General features: G+C 42.2%; 1 protein-coding gene across 4 annotated transcripts in view; it reads right to left on the bottom strand.

Moving 5' to 3' along the window:
* Window positions 1-25,874, bottom strand: part of fgfr1b (fibroblast growth factor receptor 1b) — a 29,041-nt gene extending 3,167 nt beyond the window's left edge. The window contains exons 1-11 of one of the 4 annotated variants that reach the window (XM_021590656.3): window positions 25,235-25,874; window positions 6,696-6,934; window positions 3,933-4,022; window positions 3,611-3,783; window positions 3,190-3,313; window positions 2,887-3,077; window positions 2,636-2,780; window positions 2,308-2,498; window positions 1,329-1,474; window positions 708-829; window positions 438-548 (exon numbers count right to left, since the gene is read on the bottom strand). In XM_021590656.3, coding sequence (XP_021446331.3) covers window positions 438-548; window positions 708-829; window positions 1,329-1,474; window positions 2,308-2,498; window positions 2,636-2,780; window positions 2,887-3,077; window positions 3,190-3,313; window positions 3,611-3,783; window positions 3,933-4,022; window positions 6,696-6,813 — 1,411 coding nt within the window. In that variant the 5' untranslated portion in view covers window positions 6,814-6,934; window positions 25,235-25,874. Of the gene's footprint in view, window positions 1-437; window positions 549-707; window positions 830-1,328; window positions 1,475-2,307; window positions 2,499-2,635; window positions 2,781-2,886; window positions 3,078-3,189; window positions 3,314-3,610; window positions 3,784-3,932; window positions 4,023-5,024; window positions 5,117-6,695; window positions 6,935-25,234 lie in introns of those variants that run through there. The other 3 variants (XM_090227100.1, XM_036968018.2, XM_036968019.2) reach the window with 3 other exon arrangements.
* Between the last annotated feature and the right edge of the window lie 856 nt (window positions 25,875-26,730).

The following is a 26,730-nucleotide window of genomic DNA, read 5'->3' as shown; positions in this document are numbered from 1 at the left end:
CTTTTACAAGCGAAACAGAAATTACATTCAGTAGCTACTACCTATACTTGTATAACTGTATAAGCTGGATTGCATGTCTTTGTAATTAGTTTATTTTGTTTGCGCTCGTTAGCATATTTAGCTAACAGCCTCTATTGAAATACGCTATTAGTTTGTGCTATTTTTGTTAGCATTCTGGTAATGGATGCCCAATGGCCTTTTCAGCACTAAGACGGTACTAAGACGGTAATACCATAAATCCAGAGATGAGAGAAGGACGGTATGACGATATGAAAATCTGGATACCGCCAAACCCTACTTGTAATGTAACATTTGGGTGTTCGCCAAGGTTCAGTGCTTGGACCCCTGCTGTTATCTTTATCCCTTTGTACTGTGCCTCTTTGTACTTATGGTTTGCCATTCTGCTCATACGCATGCACACACACACACAGTCTTACCGTCCTGTGTGCAGGCTCCAAGCAGGTTGATGATATTCTTGTGTTTCCCGATCATTTTCATCATCTCCATCTCAGAGATCAGATCACTCAGGTCCTTCTCTGTGGCGTCTGCTACACAGGAAATAGGACGTGACATCACATCAATATCAACCAATGCGCACACCGTTTTCAAGGTTAGAAATGACAATACCAAAATCTACGTTTATTCTAATTTGCTCCTCAAATTTTAGGAATATATTTCAAGAAGTAGCTAGCAGTAGTCTCACAAACATTTAAGCATCTTCACTGCGACCATGGTGAGACGGGAGGGTTTTTCTCTGTCCAGACCTGCAGCCTCTGCTAGCACCACCTGACCAAAACATCCTTCACCCAGTGGCTTCCCCAGAGACAGCCTACAACACAGACACGCACGGCATATTGTTATTTATTTATTTTGCTCCTTTGCACCCCAGTATCTCTACTTGCACATTCATCTTCTGCACATCTATCACTCCAGTGTTTAATTGCTAAATTGTAATTACTTCGCCACTACGGCCTATGTATTGCCTTACCTCCCTAATCTTACCTCATTTGCACACACTGTATATAGACTTTTTCTATTGTGTTATTGACTACGTTTGTTTTTCCCATGTGTAACGCTGTGCTGTTGTTTGTGTCGCACTGCTTTGCTATATCTTGGCCAGGTCGCAGTTGTAAATGAGAACTTGTTCTCAACCGGGTTAAATAAAGGTGAAAAATAAATAAAATGAATGTCTTGTTCATGGACGTTATGAATCCCCTTGGTTAAGTTATAAACACCTTATGCAGATTATGTATGCCATATGCAGGGTTATGTATTCCCTAAACTATAGGTTGTGTATTCTCTATGCAGGGATATAAGCCTTCTAGTACCTGTCTCGTGACAGCTCCCAGAGCGGGTCCGCAGGCAGCTCATATTCTGACACGCCGGCCAGGTTGGGCGTGGCTCCGCTGGAGAGGCGGTAGGGTCTGACCAGACACACCCCAGACTGCAGAGAGGAAGAGGAGTCTACTGACACCTAGAGAAAGAGAGGGGGAGGCTGTGAGAGAGGATATGGTAAGCGGTCCGTCTGCTGAACTAAACCCAGGGATTAGTTCTCAGGGAAATGTTACGCATCATACGATCGTGGTTTACGGGCATGTGTGTATATGTGTGTATATGTGTGTATATGTGTGTATATGTGTGTATATGTGTGTATATGTGTGTGTGTGTATATGTGTGTATATGTGTGTGTGTGTATATGTGTGTATATGTGTGTATATGTGTGTATATGTGTGTATATGTGTATATGTGTGTATATGTGTGTATATGTGTGTATATGTGTGTGTATGTGTGTATATGTGTGTATATGTGTGTGTGTGTATATGTGTGTATATGTGTGTATATGTGTGTATATGTGTGTGTGTGTATGTGTGTATATGTGTGTATATGTGTGTATATGTGTGTATATGTGTGTATGTGTGTGTATGTGTGTGTATATGTGTGTATATGTGTGTATATGTGTGTATATGTGTGTATATGTGTGTATATGTGTGTATGTGTGTGTATGTGTGTGTATATGTGTGTATATGTGTGTATATGTGTGTATATGTGTGTATATGTGTGTATGTGTGTGTATATGTGTGTATATGTGTGTATATGTGTGTATATGTGTGTATATGTGTGTGTATATGTGTGTATATGTGTGTATATGTGTGTATATGTGTGTACATGTGTGTATATGTGTATATGTGTGTATGTGTGTGTATATGTGTGTATATGTGTGTGTGTGTATATGTGTGTATATGTGTGTATATGTGTGTATATGTGTGTGTATGTGTGTATATGTGTGTATATGTGTGTGTGCGCTACCTGTCTGCGTAGGGGAATGCTCTTCGCCAGTTTATGAACAGCCAGCTGGCTACTGAAGTCGCTCTTCTTCGGGGAGCAGCGTAATCGGCAGGCGGTCGCTATGGCGATTAGGAGCATGATGATGAAGAAGCCGACACAGTAGATGAAAATCTGCAGGTAGGCCTGAGACGGTACAGGGGAGGGAGGCACGTCTGCAGAGGAGGAAGTCAATGGTTTTTATTTTATTGTCATTTTTGTTTGTTTCTTCTCTTCCATTTTGAGTGCACATTTGTAAAGCACATTGGTCTGCAAAGGTTAAGAATAATCGAGTACATTTATGTGTGTGTACCTTTGATCACACTGAGCCAGGCAGAGTGGTGAGACATTCCTATTGAGTTTCCTGCCAGACAGGTGTACTCTCCCTCATCCTCCACAGACACGTTCCTCAGAGTAAACACCTCCATCTCCCTGTCTGTGGTGTTAAACCCTGCAGTCTGAGGGCGATAGAGAGATGTTTATGTGGGGGTAGCCCTCGTGGGTACAGTGTGTGTTAACCTTCAGAATTTGTACGTAGATATATGTGTGTGTGTGTGTGTGTACCTTCAGTACACGTACGTAGGGTAGTCCGTCTGTCCCCACTCTGCTGCCGTTAATGGTGATGCGTTTGAGCCACTGGATGTGGGGCTGAGGGTCGCTGAACACTCTACAGACAAACTCTACGTCACTACCCACCACTGCCGTACGATTAGCTGGCAGGCCTGCCTGGAGGATGGGCCTGTGAGGGGAACGTTCTAGAACACACAAACACACATGCAACGTGAGTGACGCAAACACACACATATACATACACATCTCTCCATGTACGCATATCAGAAGTAAACACACACACACACACATACTGACCCACTACGTCCAGCTGGTAGGTGTGTGTGAGGCTGCCATGCTTGTTCTCCACCAGACATGTGTAGTTGCCTTTATCAGACGGAACCACAGACTCCATTATTATAGTCCACATGTGGTCTCTGAGCTGAAAGAGGGAGGGGGTGAGAGAGAAAGTCAGGGAGTGAAAACATAAGAATAACCAAGAAAAATAAACATTTGGTGTGGTGTTTGTGATTGAAATTTTGTAAAGTAGAAATAAGTGACATTTGGTATTCCCCAAGGTTCAGTGCTTGGACCTCTGCTGTTATTTTTATACATTCTACCCCTTGGCACTGTAATCTAATCTTTACTTTTAAGGTATGCTATTTACCTGCTGACTTTACCGATGACTCACTATACAGACAACACACTATGCAGCAGAGGGCTGTAAAAACATACATACCTTGAAGCCTCCAATCCGCTGGTCTCTCCTGAACTCTTTTCCATTCCTGTACCACCGCAAAGTTGGAGTGGGATTACCAGTCGCCTGGCAACGGAATTTAACAGTCTTACTGGCAGGAACGGCATGGAGCCTCTTTTCCATCTTGTCTGGAGTCACCCACTGAGGAGCCACCGCTAGAGAGAGAGAGGCATTTATATTTCTAACTTTGGATTCAATATACATTTTTTGGGGCTCCTACTTTTTCATACTAATCAAGTTAGAGGGAGCGGAGGGTGAGTGACAGGCAAGGTTTGGGGGAAAGAGGTGAGAGGAAGGGGCTTACGTTGGAGCTTCTGGTTGTTGTACAGTTTATTTTCCTCTGAGGAAGACTCTTCATCATCGTCTTCATCCTCCGACGATGTAAGCATGTCAGCTATGGAGAGAGAGAGAAACACTTTCAGTATTGCTGTCGTTCTCAAACGAGTATGTAAACTATAGTTAGAAACCAGTGTGTGTGTGTGTGTGTGTGTGTGTGTGTGTGTGTGTGTGTTTAACTATTCTTGTGGGGACCAGTTGACCAACTGGAGACATTTTGTTGGTCACGACAAGATCAAATGCTATTTCTAGGAAGTTTAGGGTTAAGCTTAGAATTAGTGTTAGTATTACATTAAGGGTTAGGAGCTAGGGTAAGGTTTCAAATCAAAATCTAATTTTATTGGTCACATACACGTGTTTAGCAGATGCTATTGCAGGTGTAGTGAAATGCTTGTGTTTCTAGCTCCAGCAGTGCAGTAATATCTAACAAGTAATATCTAACCATTTCACAACATATACCCAATATACACAAATCTAAGTAAAGGAATGGAATGAAGAATATATAAATATGGATGAGCGATGTCAGAGAGACATGGACTAAGATACAGCAGGATAGAACAGAATAAAATACAGGCAGTTAACCCACTGTTCCCAGGCCGTCGTTGAAAATAAGAATTTGTTCTTAGCTGACTTGCCTAGTTAAATAAAGGTTAAATAACATTTAAAAAATAAAAATAATACATATGAGATGAGTAATGCAAAATATTTTAACATTATTAAAGTGACTAGTGTTGCATTTATTAAAGTGGCTATGTATATAGGCAGCGGGCTTGAATGTGCTAGTGATGGCAAAATAACAATACATAAATAGTACATTTAGAGTCAAAGTTAGGGTAAGAGTACGGGTTAGGTTTAGGGTTAGGTTTAGGGAAAATAGGATTTTGAATGGGACTGAATTGTGTTTCCCCACAAGGTTAGCTGTACAAGACTGTGTGTGTGTGTGTGTGTGTGTGTGTGTGTGTGTGTGTGTGTGTGTGTGTGTGCGCAAACAGGAAGGGCTGAGACAAGGTTACTCTGTGGGGGTCTGCTGAGTGGGAATGGAAACGGCATAAAGATTAACCTTTTCACCCCTTTTTAAGGTGCCTCGACTGTCGCCACAGCGCACGCACCACCGCTCCTTCAGAGTTCCCACGTAGCTCCCTAACCCCAAGCTCAGAGATAAACAAACACACTAAATCATCAGCACCTTCATCCTGACAAATGGCTGCAAACAAAAGGGCAAGGATGGGTGTGAGGGTGAGTTGAGGAAGGAGGGCTCCAGAGCTTTAATAATGGGTCCTGTTTGAATATGTTGAATAAGAAAAAAGCCCTTTTCCTTCTACCATTAGACACAGTCTGATAGGGTTCCAGTCCACAGCATTCACAGATCCAGCCACGTCAGATCAGTGATTACTATAAGCAGGGATATATTCTACCACACATCCCTTTCCATCTCCCAGCAGAATGTATATATTGATTTCTACACAATATAGAACTACTACATTACTAAGGGCATTTTCTGCCGCAGATCCCTTCCCTCCCCACATCTCAGCAGGATTGCGACCAGAGAAAGCACGACTCATCATCATATCTACTGTAATCTAGAGAGATTAGGTCCATAATCATCACCACCACAGAGTGACATAGACCATTCCAGAATCCCAGCTCCCAGCCTCACCACAGCAGGTCTGTAATCTACAGGGAGAGGTTTACAGAAACTGCATTATGGGAAGTCCTGAATACGGTCTGCTCGTGGCAGGGGGAACATTCCTAATGAAAGGTTGTCAAAGATAGACAGAGAGAGAGTTGGAGAGAGAGAATAGATACAAACAAACAAGGATAGAATAACTGAAAAGAAGAACGGAATCCACTAAACAAGAGCAGAGCAGGGGGAGGTGGTTGAAATCCAAAGACCAACAGCTTTATTTGAAAGAAGCAGCGAGACAGAGATAGAAAATTGGAAACAGCCTTCGTGTATGGCAAAATTGTTTGCAGCAGAAGTGACATTTTTGGTGTTTTTGACTGAGAGAAAAACAAGAATTTGATGCGTTTCAAAACAACAGTATCAAACACACATTTGCAAGCACGCACACACACACACACCATGGTGTTAGGGCTGGTTTAGGATGGCCGGTGGTTACACAACTCACCAATAGAGGGAAAAAAACACCTCCTTTCAGACAGCATTCATCCTTTCCTACCAAACACAGCCTTTCTGTTCCACATCCAACCAACTGTGTGCATGTGCGTGCGTGGACAGGATATGTACACCATAGCCAGCGGTGGAGAAGCTAAACCGTGGTTGCGCCATGAAAGAATCCCTGTAAACATCCTCAGTTTTTTTAACTAAATGGACAAACCTTGAAGACTGAGGTCCTTTCTAGACCAATAAAGAGCCTCCACATCCCCAAATTGAAGAGTGTGTTCTGTCCTCTGTCTCAGAATAAAGACCCACTGCTAACTGAGCAGTTCCAGACAGCGGAACAGAGTCAGTGGGATTGAACCATCATGGAAGCAGCCTGAACCCAGAACCCTCAGCCTGGCATGAAAGAGATCAAATAAGAAAGAGGGAGAGTAAGCACACGTTAAAACGCACACAAGCGAGCAAAACGGAAGTGCACGCACGCACACACAAAAGGCTAATGAGACGCAGCCCTGCCGAGAGAGAGAGAGAGAGAGGGAGAGAGAGCAAGCAAGAAAGAAAGAAAGGAGGAGAGAATTTAACATCTTTTATGTGGTCCATGTCTCTTACCTGTGTCACTGTCAGTGTCACTGAGGGAAGCAGCTGGTCTGGACTGGGTTAGGGGGGACTGGACCAGTAGAACCAGTAGAGACCAGAGTAGCAGCAGAGACCAGCGAGACAACAACATAATGGCACTGGTATAGCTTAACTGGTACAGTACTGGAATGGCAAGGGCTACTGGTACAGGGCTGGCTGTAGAGGGCGCTCCAACGGATCAACCCACAACCATCAACTCTTCAGGTGGGGAACTGTAAGAGGGGAAAAAAGAGAGGGTCAAGAGGAACAATAGTGGTTCTGTAAAAAAATAAACAATGAAAAGAAAAGGTGAGAAAAGGTCGGGTCACCACTACCCTGTCAGCCCATGCTGCCGGGAGCAGATTGGTGGAGACATGCTCTAGTGTCTCTTTTCACAGGTCTGAGATGGGAACTCAGCTTCCCACACTCCTCAGCTCTCACACTTTAGCACCTGTCCCCGAGGGGAGGTGAGAGAGGCGCACCTACCACACACACACACACACACACAGACACACACCTTTGACGCCTGTCCCCTATCAGATCACCGGTCACACCTTAAATGCCCATCGAACGTCACAGAACAAAAACGGTGTTATATCACAGTTATGCCATACATCCTCTTCGCAGGGTCTTGCCCCGTTTTTCTGGATTTTTTTGTTGTTATTCTGTCTCACTGTTCAAATAAACCTACCATTACAATTATAGACGGATCATTTCTTTGTCAGTGAGGAAACATACAAAATCAGCAGGGGATCAAATACTGTTTTTCCTCACTGTAGGTAGTGTCACGCCTGCTCCCACTCTCTGGTACTCGAGGATGCCAGACTGCCTTCACCATTGTTATGAGCATCTGAGCTTCATCACAGGTCACCATCACACGCAGCAGCGCATCATTGGACTCACCTGAACCCCACCTTTATTTGATTGCCTCCCCTTTATCTGTGTTTTCCCCGTGTCTGCATTATTGTTGTTATGTTTCCCCTGTCCAGACGCTGTCCCTGTTTGTTTCATGTTATTTATTAAATGTTCAGTCCCTATACTTGCTTCTTGTCTCCCAGCCTCTGTCCTCACAGGTAGCCTTGTTCTCACATTAACAAAGCTAACAAATCCTTAGGATATATGGTTTCCAGTTTGCATCAAATCCAGTGAAGTTCCTTGATGGTCGTCTTGGTATCTGCTTGCGGGCGGATATACACGGCTGTGACGATAACCGAGGAGTGTTTTCTTGGGAAATGTTACGGTCGGCATTTGATTGTGAGGAATTCTAGGTCAGGTGAACAAAAGGACTTGAGTTCCTGTACAGTGTTACAATTACACCATGAGTAATTAATCATGAAACATACACCCCCGCCCGTCTTCTTACCGGAGAGATGTTTATTCCTGTCGCTGCAATGGCATCCTTGCCGTCCCATCTACGGTGCCTTCAGAAACTATTTAAAACACTTGACTTTTTCCACATTTTGTTGTGTTACAGCCTGATATATATATATATAAAGTGTCACTGGCCTACATACAATACCCCTATAATGTCAAAGTGGAATTATGTTTTTAGAAATTTTGACAAACTAATTAAAAATCCAAATCTGAAATGTCTTGAGTAAATATTCAACCCCCTTGTTATGGCAAGCCTAAATAATTTAGTTCAGGAGTAACACTGTGCTTAACAGGTCTCATAATAAGTTGCATGGACTACAATAATAGTGTTCAACATGATTTCTGAATGACTACCTCGTCTCTGTACCCCACACATACATTTATCTGTAAGGTCCATCAGTCGAGCAGTGAATGTCAAACACAGATTCAAGCACAAAGACCGGGGAGGTTTTCCAATGCATAGCAAAGAAGGGAACCTATTGGTAGATGGGTAAAAGAAGCAGACACTGAATATCCATGAGCAAGGTGAAGTTATTAATTACACTTTGGATGGTGTATCAGTACACCCAGTCATTACAAAGATACAGACCTCCTTCCTAACTCAGTTGCTGGAGAGGAAGGAAACCAATGGTGACTTTAAAATAGTTAGCGTTTAATGGCTGTTGTAGGAGAAAACTGAGGAAGAATCAACAACATTGTAGGTACTTCACAATACAAACCTAATTGACGGAGGGAAAAGAAGGAAGCCTGTACAGAATACAAATATTCCAAAACATGCATCCTGTTTGCAACAAGGCACTAAATTAATGCTGGGGGGGAAATGACCAAAACAATTAACTTTATGTCGTGAATACAAAGTGTTATGTTATGGGCAAATCCAACACAACACATTACTGAGTACCACTATCCATATTTTCAAGCATAGTGGTGGTTGCATCATGTTAAGGGTATGCTTGTAATTGTTAACAACTGGGCAGTTTTTCAAGTGTGCAAAGCTCTTAGAGACTTACCCAGAGACTCACAGCTGTAATCGCTGCCAAAGAGGATTCTGACTTATATTGACTCAGGGGTGTGAATACTTACGTAAATGAGATACAGCATTTCATTTTCAATAAATACGCAAACATTTCTGAAAACGCGTTGTCACTTTGTCATTATGGGTTACAGTAACAAAATGTAACAAGGGGAAAATAGCGCAATGTAAAACACAAGGTGCAAATAAGACGTGACAAACAGTGCAGGTGCAGTGGGAATATTGTGCATAAGACATGGGGGAATAAGACCAGATCCACAAAGGCAAACCACCAGTAAATTAATGTACACCTTAACACGTGAATGATAAAACACGCAACATACCCCCAGTAAATGACCTACCAACATAACTTGTGAATTAGAAGGGAAAAAAACTATACAGAAAAAACATGTAAAACGCCAACATCTTTACAAATGTCCTGAGCACACAACTTGTTTTAGGTCACAAACACGCACAAACACAACCGTACATATTGTATCTGGTATATTGGTGTCTGTCGGACAATGTTTTACATAAACAGGAAGCCAACCCAATTGTTGGACAATCGGCGCAGTCCCATTCCTGGTCTCTTCCTCCTTTATCAGACTGTGAACATACCGGGTCCCGAATCTGTCTCCATGTCGATGCTCCCGAGTGGCGCAGCATTTTAAGACACTGTATCTCAGTGCAAGAGGTGTCACTACAGTCCCTAGTTCGAATCCAGGCTGTATCACATCTGGCTGTGATTGGTAGTTCCATAGGGCGTTCACACAATTAGCCCAGCGTCGTCCGGGTTTGGTCGGGGTAGGCTGTCTAGTTAAATAAAGAAACATTTTTTAAATGTTGTGCTATCTCCCCCCAGCTGTTGACTTTGCGTTATGGTCCGTATACAACCGCACCAAATAATTTTACAGAGGTGCTCGTATCGTCTCACCTCCTCGGACAGACGATCCTCAAAATTGGACGGAGATTTAATTTTGCATAAGGAATGTCGAAATCAAAGCAAATATGCAAGTAGAATAGCAGTAGCAGCATGTCCATTGCTTCCATGTTTATAAATACCAGAAAGCATGTGAAGTCGACACAGGGGCGGGACTTCCACTGCGAAGCTTTCTCAATACTGCCCATTAATTGTATACGTTGTGTTGCCAATTTCATGTGGCGCACTTGTTCGTAGTAGGTTTGTGCGCACAACAAGGAGCTTCCCATTTTGTGACGTAAAATGACACTGCAACACTCTGCCGGCTCCGACTGCGTACAGTGTCCTGGCCTTAACCCCTTTGTCGCTGTACATGTGCTAGTCGGAACTTGGAAACTCTTAAATGTCCGACTAGCTAACTGGTTAAAGTTATACACGCGCCGCGTTCAAAAAATCAGCGAGTCAGAAATGTCAGTTTCCTAGTTCCGACTAGCACGTGAACGCAGCATAACCCCATATCCAGAACACCTCCTGGCCAGGAAACAGAACACCATTTGCTTCCAGCCTGCCGGTCAGTGTCACAGTGTTAAAGTCTCATTGGGAAGATGGATCTTGTGTTTAGGTGTGATGAGACCGTTCCAACCCACAGACACACACCGTGAGAGACTAACAAAAAGGAGAGCTGTAAAAAAAATACTCTGTAACACATAACCTCCGTGCTTTATGGCAGAACAACCTGACGATACACTAGACCTGGACATTACTGTAGATGGCAGTGAGGAAAGGTGCGTGTGTGGACATTACTGAGGGTCCGACTCCATAATGAGATCTGTCCTTCGGAGCTGGCAGCCAGTGTGTGTGTGAGAGTGAGAGAGTGTGAGAGTGAGAGAATGGTGACCCAGAGAGGGAGGTATGTAACGGTGAAGAGTAGAGCGGGAGGTTTATGAAGACATCATTAATGCCCTTCATTAATGCCGCCCATAACTCAACCCCACACAAACATTAAAGACTCTCTTAAACGAATGAGTCTGTTTGCAGATTTATGAGTTTTATGGTGTAGCGTCTCCATCATACTGCTGGCTAGCTGACAGGAGAGCCCAGCACAGAGACACCCAAGCTGTGACAGAGTGAGGGAGTAAGAGAGAGAGATATAGAACATTCTGAGTATGCAGGCTTTTGCTCCAGCACTACCCCAAAGCATGGTAGGAGTAAAAACATGCAAATCCCCGCCATAGCGCTTCAGCAGGAGGGTTGATTAGCCCTGCCATAGAAGCTAAAAGCTAGTTAACAGCTAACACACCCAGCTCTGTAAACCTCACTGTGGTAGTTATCACACCACCACCACCACAAAATCACCAGAGACACAATTAGAACAAAAATAAGAGTGGTTTCCCCCCGCTCTAGCCATGCTGTGTGGCTTCTTTAAATTCGAAAGGAACATTTCAGCAATTTAACAGACACTCTTATACGAAGGGACTTGCTTTCAACTAGAGTAGGGAAGACAACGGCCATAAATTATGATCTTCACAAGTAAAAAATAACTTTAAGAGCAGTGATAATTATTCTGCAGATGCTGTTGAACTAAACGCCATTGGCTCAGCATGTTGGTACTGTGTATAGCTTAGCGATGGACTGTTACAATGACGGAGGTTTGATATGATTCTAAATTGATGGTCTGAGAGTAGCTACACACACTCCCAGGGTGGTGTATAGTCGCTAGGCCAGGAATAGAGCATCACACTAGAGCTCTATCGAGGAGAGGGCCTCTACCTATTGGAAACTTCTCCCCACTCCCATCTATCTCCCATACCTTCCCCACACACACACACACACACATTCGCTCTAATATCTTCCTTCCCACTTCCTCCCCCATACACCCCCCCCTCTTTCCCTCATCTGTTCTTCATCTCCTCCTCACCCCTAACCCACCCCCCACTCTCTTTCCCCTCTCATCCCTTTAGTTAGATACAGTCTAGTTCTCGTAAGAATATATTTTTATTCTCCCTCTCTTTCTAGCAGATGTGACCTCTCCAGATTTCCATTCCGGAAGCCCTCACCTACACACCACATTTTGCCTCAGATCCGGCCTGTTCCACCCGTCAACGTAACGCTGTCATAGTAACTATGTCATAGTAACACACCATTTCTCGGTAGAGGCCCACGCCACCAGCAGACTGGAAAACAGATGACGGTGTGAATGTGTAAAGGGGAGCCATGACTAAAGATATGCTACCATTATCAAATCTGTTTTATTTTCCCCAAATTCTGTTTTCTCCGTTTAGTTTTTCCAGGTTTTGTTTCTGTTTTTTTCTTCAGGTTTTCGCTCTCAAAATTACACTTTTTTATTATTATTTTTAAAAAAACTCAATTTTATGTTTTAAGGCCACAACAATGCTGAAACCACATCAAGAGACCACTTTATGTAGATGTTTAGTGTGTAGTTACTCTTTAGTTCCAGTGTACCTAGCAAGAGGCAGGTGTTTTTGTAGCGCACGTGTGGTGGTAGCATAGCAGTGGGAAGTAAGCAGTATAAAGCTCTCTCATACATTTATATGCAGATGATACGGTCTTATACTCAGCTGGCCGCCTCACCGGATTTTGTGTTAAATGCTCTACAACAAAGTGTTCTTAGTGTCCAGCAATATTTCTCTACCCCTAACCTTGTTCTGAACACCTCCAAAACAAAGGCCATGTGGTTTGGTAAGAAGAATGCCCCTCTTCCCACAGTTGTTATTACTACCTCTGAGGGTTTAGAGCTTGAGGTAGTCACCTCATACAAGTACTTGGGAGTATGGCTAGACGGTGCCCTGTCCTTCTCTCAGCACATATCAAAGCTGCAGGCTAAAGTTAAATCTAGTCTTGGTTTCCTCTATCATAATCGCTCCTCTTTCACCCCAGCTGCCAAACTAACCCCGATTCAGATGACCATCCTACCCATGTTAGATTACGGAGACAAAATGTATAGATCTGGAGGTAACGGTGCTCTCGAGCGGCTAGATGTCCTTTACCATTCGGCCATCAGATTTCCCACCAATGCTCCTTATAGGACACATCACTGCACTCTATACTCCTCTGTAAACTGGTCATCTCTGTATACCCGTCGCAAGACCCACTGGTTGATGCTTATTTATAAAACCCTCTTAGGCCTCACTCCCCCCTATCTGAGATATCCACTGCAGCCCTCATCCTCTACATTCAACACCCATTCTGCCAGTCACATTCTGTTAACTTCTTATGGCTTTGGGGCAGTACTTTGACATCTGGATGAGAAGCATGCCCAAAGTAAACTGCCTGTTACTCAGGCCCAGAAGCTAGGATATGCATATAATTGGTAGATTTTGATAGAAAATACTCTCAAGTTTCCAAAACTGTTAACATAATGTCTGTGAGTATAACAGAACTGACATGGCAGGCGAAAACGAATGGCGAAAACGAGTTTTTGGGATATAAAGAGGGACTTTATCGAGCAAAACAAACAATTATTGTGTAGCTGAGACTCTTGTGACTGCAACCATATGAAGATCTTCAAAGGTAAGTGATTAATTTTATCGCTATTTCTGATTTTTGTAATTCCTTTACTTGGTTGTAAAATGTTTGTATGCTTTTGTACGTGGGGCGCTGTCCTCAGATAATCGCATGGTATGCTTTCGCCGTAAAGCCTTTTTGAAATCTGACAAAGCGGCTGGATTAACCTCTCTGGGATATGTGGGACGATAGCGTCCCACCTCGCCAACAGCCAGTGAAATTGCAGGGCGCCAAATACAAAAAAACAGAAATCCCATAATTAAAGTTCCTCAAACATACAAGTATTTTACACCATTTTAAAGATAAACTTGCTGTAAATCCAGCCACCGTGTCCGATTTCAAAAAGGCTTTACGACGAAAGCACACCAAACGCAGTACCTAGTCGCAGAAAAACACAGCCATTTTTCCAGCCAAAGAGAGGAGTCACAAAAAGCAGAAATAAAGATAAAATTAATCACTAACCTTTGATGATCTTCATCAGCTGACACTCATAGGACTTCATGTTACACAATACATGTATGTTGAAGTCAGAAATAGCATTATAAATATTAACTTACCTTTGATGATCTTCTACATAATGCACTCCCAGGAATCCCAGTTCCACAATAAATGTTTGATTTGTTCGATAAAGTCCATCATTTATGTCCAAATACCTCCTTTTTGTTCGCGCGTTTAGTACACAATCCAAACTCACAAGGCACGGGCACGTCCAGGCGAAAGTTCAGACGAAAAGTAATGTTACAGTTCGTAGAAACATGTCAAACGAAGTATAGAATTAATCTTTAGGATGTTTTTATCATAAATCCTCAATAATGTTTCAACCGGAGAATTCCTTTGTCTGTAGAAATGTGAAGGAACGCAGCTAACGCTCACGTGAGCGCGCATGATCAGCCCATGGCACTCTGCCAGATCCCTGACTCAATCAGTTCTCATTCCCCCCTCCTTCACAGTAGAAGTCTCAAACAACATTCTAAAGACTGTTGACATCTAGTGGAAGCCTTAGGAAGTGCAATATGACCCCATAGACACTGTATATTCGATAGACAATGACTTGAAACACTACAAACCTCAGATTTCCCACTTCCTGGTTGGATTTTTTCTCAGGTTTTTGCCTGCCATATGAGTTCTGTTATACTCACAGACATCAAACAGTTTTAGAAACTTCAGAGTGTTTTCTATCCAAATCTACTAATACTATGCATATATTAGCAACTGGGCCTGAGTAGCAGGCAGTTTACTCTGGGCACCTTATTCATCCAAGCTACTCAATACTGCTCCCCAGTCCCAAAGAAGTTAACAATAAGTTAATCTTTAAGCCGATTTCTAACACTTGTATTTTTTATGGCTATTTTATTTTATTTTATTATGGCTATTTCTGTATTTTGAATTTGGCGCTCTGCAATTTCACCGGATCGAGGTGGGTCGCTACCGGAACGCCTGCGCCAGAAAGGTTAATGGTCCCCAAAGCAAACATATCCCTGAGTCGCTCCTCTTTTCAGTTCGCTGCAGCTAGCAACTGGAACGAACTGCAACAAACACTCAAACTGGACAGTTTTATCTCAATCTCTTCATTCAAAGACTCAAAAGACTCCTGGCCCAGGTTATCCAGGAAGGATATTGACCTCATCCTGTCAGTAAAGGATGCCTGGTTGTTCTTTAATAGTGCTTTTCTCATCATTTTAAATAAGCAAGCCCTGTTCAGAAAATGTAGAACTAAGAACAGATATAGCCCCTGGTTCACTCCTGACTTGACTGCCCTTGACCAGCACAAAAAGATCCTGTGGAGTTCTGAATTAGCATCGAATAGCCCCCGGGATATGCAACTTTTCAGGGAAGTCAGGAACCAATATACACAGTCAGTTAGGAAAGCAAAGGCTAGCTTTTCAAACAGAAAGTTGCATCCTGTAGCACTAATTCCAAAATGTTTTGGGACACTGTAAAGTTCATGGAGAATAAGAGCACCTCCTTCCAGCTTCCCACTGCACTGAGACTAGGAAACACTGTCAACACTGATAAATCCACGATAATCGAGAATTTCAATAAGCATTTTTCAACAGCCGTCCATACTTTCCACCTGGCTACCCCTACCCCAGCCAACATGCACCCCACGAAGCAACTTGAGCAGGTATATTCCAGCAGGTACAGTGCCTTGCGAAAGTATTCGGCCCCCTTGATCTTTGCGACCTTTTGCCACATTTCAGGCTTCAAACATAAAGATATAAAACTGTACTTTTTTGTGAAGAATCAACAACAAGTGGGACACAATAATGGAGTGGAACAACATTTATTGGATATTTCAAACTTTTTTAACAAATCAAAAACTGAAAAATTGGGCGTGCAAAATAATTCAGCCCCTTTACTTTCAGTGCAGCAAACTCTCTCCAGAAGTTCAGTGAGGATCTCTGAATGATCCAATGTTGACCTAAATGACTAATGATGATAAATACAATCCACCTGTGTGTAATCAAGTCTCCGTATAAATGCACCTGCACTGTGATAGTCTCAGAGGTCCGTCAAAAGCGCAGAGAGCATCATGAAGAACAAGGAACACACCAGGCAGGTCCGAGATACTGTTGTGAAGAAGTTTAAAGCCGGAGTTGGATACAAAAAGATTTCCCAAGCTTTAAACATCCCAAGGAGCACTGTGCAAGCGATAATATTGAAATGGAAGGAGTATCAGACCACTGCAAATCTACCAAGACCTGGCCGTCCCTCTAAACTTTCAGCTCATACAAGGAGAAGACTGATCAGAGATGCAGCCAAGAGGCCCATGATCACTCTGGATGAACTGCAGAGATCTACAGCTGAGGTGGGAGACTCTGTCCATAGGACAACAATCAGTCGTATATTGCACAAATCTGGCCTTTATGGAAGAGTGGCAAGAAGAAAGCCATTTCATAAAAATATCCATAAAAAGTGTAGTTTAAAGTTTGCCACAAGCCACCTGGGAGACACACCAAACATGTGGAAGAAGGTGCTCTGGTCAGATGAAACCAAAATTGAACTTTTTGGCAACAATGCAAAACGTTATGTTTGGCGTAAAATCAACACAGCTCATCACCCTGAACACACCATCCCCACTGTCAAACATGGTGATGGCAGCATCATGGTTTGGGCCTGCTTTTCTTCAGCAGGGACAGGGAAGATGGTTAAAATTGATGGGAAGATGGATGGAGCCAAATACAGGACCATTCTGGAAGAAAACCTGATGGAGTCTGCAAAAGACCTGAGACTGGGACGGAGATTTGTCTTCCAACAAGACAATGATCCAAAACATAAAGCAAAATCTACAATGGAATGGTTCAAAAATAAACATATCCAGGTGTTAGAATGGCCAAGTCAAAGTCCAGACCTGAATCCAATCGATAATCTGTGGAAAGAACTGAAAACTGCTGTTCACAAATGCTCTCCATCCAACCTCACTGAGCTCGAGCTGTTTTGCAAGGAGGAATGGGAAAAAATGTCAGTCTCTCGATGTGCAAAACTGATAGAGACATACCCCAAGCGACTTACAGCTGTAATCGCAGAAAAAGATGGCGCTACAATGTATTAACTTAATGGGGCTGAATAATTTTGTACGCCCAATTTTTCAGTTTTTGATTTGTTAAAAAAGTTTGAAATATCCAATAAATGTCGTTCCACTTCATGATTGTGTCCCACTTGTTGTTGATTCTTCACAAAAAAATACAGTTTTATATCTTTATGTTTGAAGCCTGAAATGTGGCAAAAGGTCGCAAAGTTCAAGGGGGCCGAATACTTTCGCAAGGCACTGTATATTTCACTGGTCATCCCCAAAGCCAACACTTCCTTTGGCCGCCTTTCCTTCCAGTTCTCTGCTGCAAATTACTGGAATGAATTGCAAAAGTCACTGAAGCTGGAGACATATCTCCCTCAATAACTAAACGCATCAGTTGTCAGAGCAGCTTACCGATCTCTGCACCTGTACACAACCCATCTGTAAATAGCCCACCCAACTACCTCATCCCCATATTATTTTTTTGTTCTTTTGCACCCCAGTATCTCTACTTGCACATCATCATCTGCACATCTATGACTCCAATGATAATGCTAAATTGTAATTATTTCGCCACTATGGCCTATTTATTGCCTTACCTCCCTAATCTTACTACATTTGTACACACTGTATATAGATTATTATATTGTGTTATTGACTATACGTTTGTTTATCCCATGTGTAACTCTGTGTTGTTGTTTTTGTCGCACTGCTTTGCATTAACTTGGCCAGGTCGCAGTTGTAAATGATAACTTGTTCTCAACTAGCCTACCCAGTTAAATAAAGGTGAACAAATAAATAAATAAAAACACATTTACACTCTTACTGACAGTTGTGGCTGCTTTGTGTGATGTATTGTTGCCTCTACCTTCTTGCCCTTTGTGCTGTTGTCTGTGCCCAATAATGTTCGTACCATGTTTTGTGCTGCTACCATGTTGTGTTGCTAACATGTTGTTGTTATGTTGTGTTGCTACCATGCTGTGTTTTCATGTGTTGCTGCCATGCTATCTTAGGTCTCTCTTTATGTAGTGTTGTCTCTCTTGTTGTGATGTGTGTTTTGTCCTATATTTATATTGTATTTGTTTTGTATTTTTAATCCCCGGCCCCCGTCCCCGCAGGAGGCCTTTTGCTAGTTAAATAAAGGTTATTTAAACATTTTTTTAAATGGATTCTACCAAATAGCTGTAGGCTTAGTTTTATCACAAGCACTTACAGCTGGGAAGGCTGCAATTTGGACAGCACGTGAGCCAAATACATATTCCATAGAAGGATTTTGGAACCTCTAACCCTGGCACTCTAACTGTTAAACTCATTAGTATACTAACAATGGCTGCCAGTCCTGACTTGAATGGGAACTGCCCATCTATGGATCATATATCTATGGTTGTTTGCAGCTGTCAGTTTGCCTTTCACAAATGTATAAAAACAATTGTGAGAAAAATGCAGGCCTACCATTTGGAAAGTAAATGCTTAATGCTGAAAAGAGTGAACTAATCTGTCTGTAGAAGCAAACTATTTTTTTCACAGCAACTTTCAGCGATTCTGAGCAAACAGCACTTGAGATATTGGCACGAGCGCATCGGACATTACTGGTGAGTGGCCTATGAATCATTTTCATCATTGGGTGAGTCAGTGTCACTGGAAAGTTTATTTTGTAGCTTAATGTAGCCTACAGTGCATTTGTAAAGTATTCAGAAACCTGGACTTTTTCCACATTTTGTTATGTTTCAGCATTATTCTAGATGTTTTCCCCCACCAATCTACACACAATACCCCATAATATCGAAGCAAAAACAGCTTTTTAGAAATTTGTGCAAATGTATAACAAATTTAAAGCTGAAATATTACGTTTACATACAGTGCCTTGCGAAAGTATTCGGCCCCCTTGAACTTTGCGACCTTTTGCCACATTTCAGGCTTCAAACATAAAGATATAAAACTGTATTTTTTTGTGAAGAATCAACAACAAGTGGGACACAATCATGAAGTGGAACGACATTTATTGGATATTTCAAACTTTTTTAACAAATCAAAAACTGGAAAATTGGGCGTGCAAAATTATTCAGCCCCCTTAAGTTAATACTTTGTAGCGCCACCTTTTGCTGCGATTACAGCTGTAAGTCGCTTGGGGTATGTCTCTATCAGTTTTGCACATCGAGAGACTGAATTTTTTTCCCATTCCTCCTTGCAAAACAGCTTGAGCTCAGTGAGGTTGGATGGAGAGCATTTGTGAACAGCAGTTTTCAGTTCTTTCCACAGATTCTCGATTGGATTCAGGTCTGGACTTTGACTTGGCCATTCTAACACCTGGATATGTTTATTTTTGAACCATTCCATTGTAGATTTTGCTTTATGTTTTGGATCATTGTCTTGTTGGAAGACAAATCTCCGTCCCAGTCTCAGGTCTTTTGCAGACTCCATCAGGTTTTCTTCCAGAATGGTCCTGTATTTGGCTCCATCCATCTTCCCATCAATTTTAACCATCTTCCCTGTCCCTGCTGAAGAAAAGCAGGCCCAAACCATGATGCTGCCACCACCATGTTTGACAGTGGGGATGGTGTGTTCAGCTGTGTTGCTTTTACGCCAAACATAACGTTTTGCATTGTTGCCAAAAAGTTCAATTTTGGTTTCATCTGACCAGAGCACCTTCTTCCACATGTTTGGTGTGTCTCCCAGGTGGCTTGTGGCAAACTTTAAACAACACTTTTTATGGATATCTTTAAGAAATGGCTTTCTTCTTGCCACTCTTCCATAAAGGCCAGATTTGTGCAATATACGACTGATTGTTGTCCTATGGACAGAGTCTCCCACCTCAGCTGTAGAATTCTGCAGTTCATCCAGAGTGATCATAGGCCTCTTGGCTGCATCTCTGATCAGTCTTCTCCTTGTATGAGCTGAAAGTTTAGAGGGACGGCCAGGTCTTGGTAGATTTGCAGTGGTCTGATACTCCTTCCATTTCAATATTATCGCTTGCACAGTGCTCCTTGGGATGTTTAAAGCTTGGGAAATCTTTTTGTATCCAAATCCGGCTTTAAACTTCTTCACAACAGTATCTCGGACCTGCCTGGTGTGTTCCTTGATCTTCATGATGCTCTCTGCGCTTTTAACGGACCTCTGAGACTATCACAGTGCAGGTGCATTTATACGGAGACTTGATTACACACAGGTGGATTGTATTTATCATCATTAGTCATTTAGGTCAACATTGGATCATTCAGAGATCCTCACTGAACTTCTGGAGAGAGTTTGCTGCACTGAAAGTAAAGGGGCTGAATAATTTTGCACGCCCAATTTTTCAGTTTTTGATTTGTTAAAAAAGTTTGAAATATCCAATAAATATTGTTCCACTTCATGATTGTGTCCCACTTGTTGTTGATTCTTCACAAAAAAATACAGTTTTATATCTTTATGTTTGAAGCCTGAAATGTGGCAAAAGGTCGCAAAGTTCAAGGGGGCCGAATACTTTCGCAAGGCACTGTATGTAAACGTAATATTTCAGCTTTAAATTTGTTATACATTTGCACAAATTTCTAAAAAGCTGTTTTTGCTTTGATATTATGGGGTATTGTGTGTAGATTGGTGGGGGAAAACATCTAGAATAATGCTGAAACATAACAAAATGTGGAAAAAGTCCAGGTTTCTGAATACTTTACAAATGCACTGTAGGCTACATTAAGCTACAAAATAAACTTTCCAGTGACACTGACTCACCCAATGATGAAAATGATTCATAGGCCACTCACCAGTAATGCCCGATGCGCTCGTGCCAATATCTCAAGTGCTGTTTGCTCAGAATCGCTGAAAGTTGCTGTGAAAAAAATAGTTTGCTTCTACAGACAGATTAGTTCACTCTTTTCAGCATTAAGCATTTACTTTCCAAATGGTAGGCCTACATTTTTCTCACAATTGTTTTTATACATTTGTGAAAGGCAAACTGACAGCTGCAAACAACCATAGATATATGATCCATAGATGGGCAGTTCCCATTCAAGTCAGGACTGGCAGCCATTGTTAGTATACTAATGAGTTTAACAGTTAGAGTGCCAGGGTTAGAGGTTCCAAAATCCTTCTATGGAATATGTATTTGGCTCACGTGCTGTCCAAATTGCAGCCTTCCCAGCTGTAAGTGCTTGTGATAAAACTAAGCCTACAGCTATTTGGTAGAATCTATTTAAAAAAAAAATGTAAATAACCTTTATTTAACTAGCAAAAGGCCTCCTGCGGGGACGGGGGCCGGGGATTAAAAATACAAAACAAATACAATATAAATATAGGACAAAACACACATCACAACAAGAGAGACAACACTACATAAAGAGAGACCTAAGATAGCATGGCAGCAACACATGAAAACACAGCATGGTAGCAACACAACATAACAACAACATGTTAGCAACACAACATGGTAGCAGCACAAAACATGGTACGAACATTATTGGGCACAGACAACAGCACAAAGGGCAAGAAGGTAGAGGCAACAATACATCACACAAAGCAGCCACAACTGTCAGTAAGAGTGTAAATGTGTTTTTATTTATTTATTTGTTCACCTTTATTTAACTGGGTAGGCTAGTTGAGAACAAGTTATCATTTACAACTGCGACCTGGCCAAGTTAATGCAAAGCAGTGCGACAAAAACAACAACACAGAGTTACACATGGGATAAACAAACGTATAGTCAATAACACAATATAATAATCTATATACAGTGTGTACAAATGTAGTAAGATTAGGGAGGTAAGGCAATAAATAGGCCATAGTGGCGAAATAATTACAATTTAGCATTAACATTGGAGTCATAGATGTGCAGATGATGATGTGCAAGTAGAGATACTGGGGTGCAAAAGAGCAAAAAAATAATATGGGGATGAGGTAGTTGGGTGGGCTATTTACAGATGGGTTGTGTACAGGTGCAGAGATCGGTAAGCTGCTCTGACAACTGATGCGTATAATTATTGAGGGGCTGAATAATTTTGCACGCCCAATTTTTCCGTTTTTGATTTGTTAAAAAAGTTTGAAATATCCAATAAATATCGTTCCACTTCATGATTGTGTCCCACTTGTTGTTGATTCTTCACAAAAAAATACAGTTTTATATCTTTATGTTTGAAGCCTGAAATGTGGCAGAAGGTCGCAAAGTTCAAGGGGGCCGAATACTTTCGCAAGGCACTGTAAGTATTCAGAACCTGTACTCAGTACTTTGTTGAAGCACCTTCGGCAGCGATTACAGCTTCGAGTCTTCTTGGGTATGACTCTACAAGCTTGATATACCTATATTTGGGGAGTTTCTCCCATTCTTCTCTGCAGATCATCTCAAGCTCTGTCAGGTTGGATGGGGAGCATCGCTGCACAGCTATTTGCAGGACTCTCCAGAGATGTTCAATCAGGTTCAAGTCTGGGCTCTGGCTGGGCCACTCAAGGACATTCAGAGATTTGCCCCGAAGCCACTCCTGCGTTGTCTTGGCTGTGTGCTTAGGGTCATTGTGTTGGAAGGTGTACGTTCGCCCCCCAGCCCTCCTGAGTGCTCTGGAGCAGGTTTTCATCAAGGACCTCTGTACATTTATCCGTTCATCTTTCCCTTGATCATGACAAGTCTCCCCCTCCCTGCTGCTGAAAAACATCACCACAGCATGATGCTGCCACCATGCTTCACCATAGGGACGGTGCCAGGTTTCCTCCAGACATGATGATTGGCATTCAGGCCAAAGAGTTCAATCTTGGTTTTATCAGAGCAGTGAATCTTGTTTCTCATGGTCTGAGAGTCTTTAGGTACCCTTTAGAAAACTTAAAGCGGGATGCCTTTTACTGAGGGGTGGCTTCCGTCTGGCCACTCTACCATAAAGTCCTGATTGGTGGAGTGCTGCAGTGATAGTTGTCCTTCTGGAAGGTTCTCACATCTCCACAGAGGAACTCTCAAGCTCTGTCAGAGTGACCATCGGGTTCTTAGTCACCTCGCTGACCAAGGCACGCCTCCCCTGATTGCTCAGTTTGGCCGGGCGGCCAGCTCTAGGAAGAGTCTTGGTGGATCCAAACATCTTCCATTTAAGAAGGAGTCACAGTTTTTGGGACCTTCAATGCTGCAGAAATGTTTTTGTACCCTTCCCCAGATCTGTGCCTCGACACAATCCTGTCTCAGAGCTCTATGGACAATTCCTTCAACCTCCCGGGTTGGTTTTTGCTTTGACATGCATTGTCAACTGTGGGGCCTTATATGGACAGGTGTATGTCTTTCCAGATCATGTCGAATCAATTGAATTTACCACAGGTGGACTCCAATCAAGTTGCAGAAACATCTCAAGGATGATCAATAGAAACAGGATGCACCTGAGCTCAATGTTAATTATCATAGCAAAAGGTCTGAATGCTTATGTAAGTAAGGTATTTCTGTTTTTTGCTAAAATTTCAACAACAACAAAAAACTTTTTTGTTTTGTCATTATAGGGTATTGATGAGGAAAAATAGAAAGGCTGTGAGAAAATGTGAAAAAGTCAAGGGGTATTTTCTGAAGGGTCTGTATATAGACGAGGATTCTGGTTGCCTCTTCAGAATGTTGCAATAAATATGAATCCCTCATGCATTCATTCATTTATGATAAACTTGGACGAATTAATGAACGTTCAAACATTTAGTTGAATCCTTGCTAAGTTAGTCCCGTGTAGCTCAGTTGGTAGAGCATGGCACTTGCAGCGCTAGGTTTTTTGTCGGTCCAATTCCCAAGGGGGACAAGTCTGAAAATGTATGGACTCAATACTGAAATCACTCTGGATAAGAGCGTCTGCTGAATGACTAAAATGTTCAACATATTGTTGAATTCCATTATAATGTCTGGAGACAGAGAAGAGGGCATGTTGAGAGTGGCACTGGATAACAGCTCACTCTTACCATACACTTCTATTTACCTCTCCACTCTCTCTCTCTATATATATTTATTTTTTTTAGATTTTTTTTATCTCTCTCTCTACTTTTCACCCATCTGTCTCTCTTTCTCTTGCTCCTCCCTGAATGAGGCATCTGATATAGAACAGCAATTACAAATTCGCTCCATTCACAAATGAGTCAGGAGGTCTAACACACACATTCACCGTCTCCCACTGTTACCCCTGTTGAATAAGATTTCCAATGTATTCATTATGCAAATACACTTGAAACTGAACTCTCACACCATGACATGATTACCATTGTCGTGTGTGTGGCTATATTACCCTATATGTGCAGATATGAACATCCAAAGTTGTCCTCTGAACATAATGGTCCGGTTTCCCAGACAGAGATTAAGCCTCGTCCTGGCCTGACAATGCTCTGACGGAGGATCTCGATTGAAAGTGCTTTTTAGTCGAGGACTAGCTTTAATCTCTGTCCAAGAAACGGATCCAATAACTTTTCAATGCCAACGGATCATGTGGCAATAGAACTAATTCAATTCCATTCTATTCGTCAGCCGGTGCCCGTTGGTTCCGCGAGTGAGTCACCGGTCAAGCGCGGTGAGTCAACAAAGATTGCACGCATCAGCCAGGTCTCATCAGACGTGACACGAGCGTCATTTACCGCACACCGACACATTTACAGCCACGTCTGTCGGACACAATGTCCCCACGTTAGCAGTGACCTGTGACTGACTGCTTGTGCTGTGTTCCTCAGAGAGAGACGCGGGTCAAGTCTTACCAACTGGACTCTACCCTCTGGTTTGTAAATGTGGTCACCTTTGTGTATATCTTATACATTATTAATGGCGCCTTCATAAGCCCTTTATAAGACATTATAAGGCTATAAAGGGTGCATGCCATAGGATACGTGGATTAATGGTTGTAAGTCATTTGAAGCGTTGTAGTTCGTGAAGGGTTCGTTCGTTTAACTGATAAATCAAGAGGAACCCCTCGGATATCCAACTCATTCCAAACAAACCCTTGGTTATTGCAGTTACATAGTTATTCAATAGGCTACCACCACATGCAGGGGCTCCTAAATTCCATAGGCAATTTTTCTTATATAGGCTATGCATTTAAAATCTATATGAACATGCTTGACTAGGTACCCTACACCTACTTAATTTAAATGTAGCATTGTTGTTATCAAAAGAGCAATGATTCTGAAAAATAATGAACCAATGTTTACAGACAACAGAATGCAAGCTGCATGCAACATTGTGTGACTACAGTCTTGATATTTATTGGATTGCATTGGTGTCTCACCTGCGTTTCCGATCCTTGTGCAGCTACCCTTGAGGAGGTAGGATAGGAATTAAATGTCCGATTCCTTTGATGCCTTCAAGTTACAACTCCCGAAAAAACATCGGTATTTTTCCGAGTTCAAATAGAGTGGCGCGGCGAAGCCACGCGTAATGGACGTTGACTGCGGAGTATGGTGCGGTCTGTCTTTCTACCTTCCAACAAGTTTTAAGACTTTCTGTTCGAATACAACAGCATTTAGTTGTTTATCCGTTTCAGTAAACCAGCAAATCTCGAAGCATTTTAGTTTAGTCTAAATGTGCCTATTCCTGCCTGGAGAAAACGTCGGAACTCCGACCGTTTTCTGTATTGTCTTGGAACAATCGGAAAAAATTGCGAAAAAAACGTTTGCACAAGCCTGCAACCTAATATTTTGCAGAAATTATATATATATATATATATATATATATATATATATATATATATATTATAATTTGTTTAAGTCAACAACGCAGAGATGTTCTGTATTTTGTGAATAGCATGTGAGGTGAAGTGGCTGGCAAATTCAATGAATATATTTCAGAGCAGCGAATTCTAACTCCCTGCAGGGCTGCGTCTGTGACCTCCCCGAAAAACTTCTCACCGCGCAGTGTGTGCGTTGTGTGCGCGTGTTTTGGAGGGTGGGGGGTTACAGATCTGGGAGATCCTGAAGGAGACCTCCCCCTTCCCTGCTTGCCTCTGTCGCCCCACCCTCCGTCTCAATTGCAGGAACTCCAAATTATTTTAGCCTACGCTGTAAACCTATAGGTCTGTCCCAAATAAAACAAAGAGTTCTCTACTGACTTGACTGACCAAAACACGGCATAATTTGGAAATAGACAGTAACCTATGTTTGTTTGTGTATTGGCTACATTCTCATAGGCATTGATTACTCATAGTTGTTGTCCACTGCATTTTTAACTATGACCTAACAGGGAAATTGCCTTCATATCTTGTTGGGAGGGAGAGCCCTGCTGTGTGAGTTGTGGGAGGAGGGGGGCTGACTGGCTAAGCAGTAATGTAACTGGGCCTGGTCTAAGTAGGTTGTACAGTTGATTAAAATAAGAGGAAAGCAATGCCGAGAGAGAAACGCACACTGTTATGTTTTGTCTGCGTCCATTTACAGGAAACCTTGGGATGGGATACTGTATGTTGGCTGGCTACAGTAGGAATGGCTGTTTTATAATTAGCAGTAAATGCTATTAGGCTGTGATGAATGGACTGTAAGGAGTGATAGAGATGTGATACAGACAGTAAACGCGGTCCTTACATTCAGTACATTAAGTATGTGTGTGCGTGTGTGTGTGTGCGCGCGCGCGTGCGTGCGTGTGATGGATGAACTGTGAAGGGTGTTACAAGCTGTACTTCCTGGTGTTGTCAATAATGTCCAAATTTGAACTACTTTCCTAGCATACATTAGAGATCCCAAAGTGGAAAATAACCCAATAACATGTATTTATGGGGTACCTCATAGAATCTAT

This window comes from Oncorhynchus mykiss, chromosome 29 (genome assembly GCF_057628025.1).
Source record: "Oncorhynchus mykiss isolate SJ-2025 chromosome 29, ASM5762802v1, whole genome shotgun sequence".
Classification (NCBI taxonomy): domain Eukaryota; kingdom Metazoa; phylum Chordata; class Actinopteri; order Salmoniformes; family Salmonidae; genus Oncorhynchus; species Oncorhynchus mykiss.
Note: the sequence above shows the minus strand (reverse complement) of the source record. Positions and strands in the feature narration are given on the sequence as shown.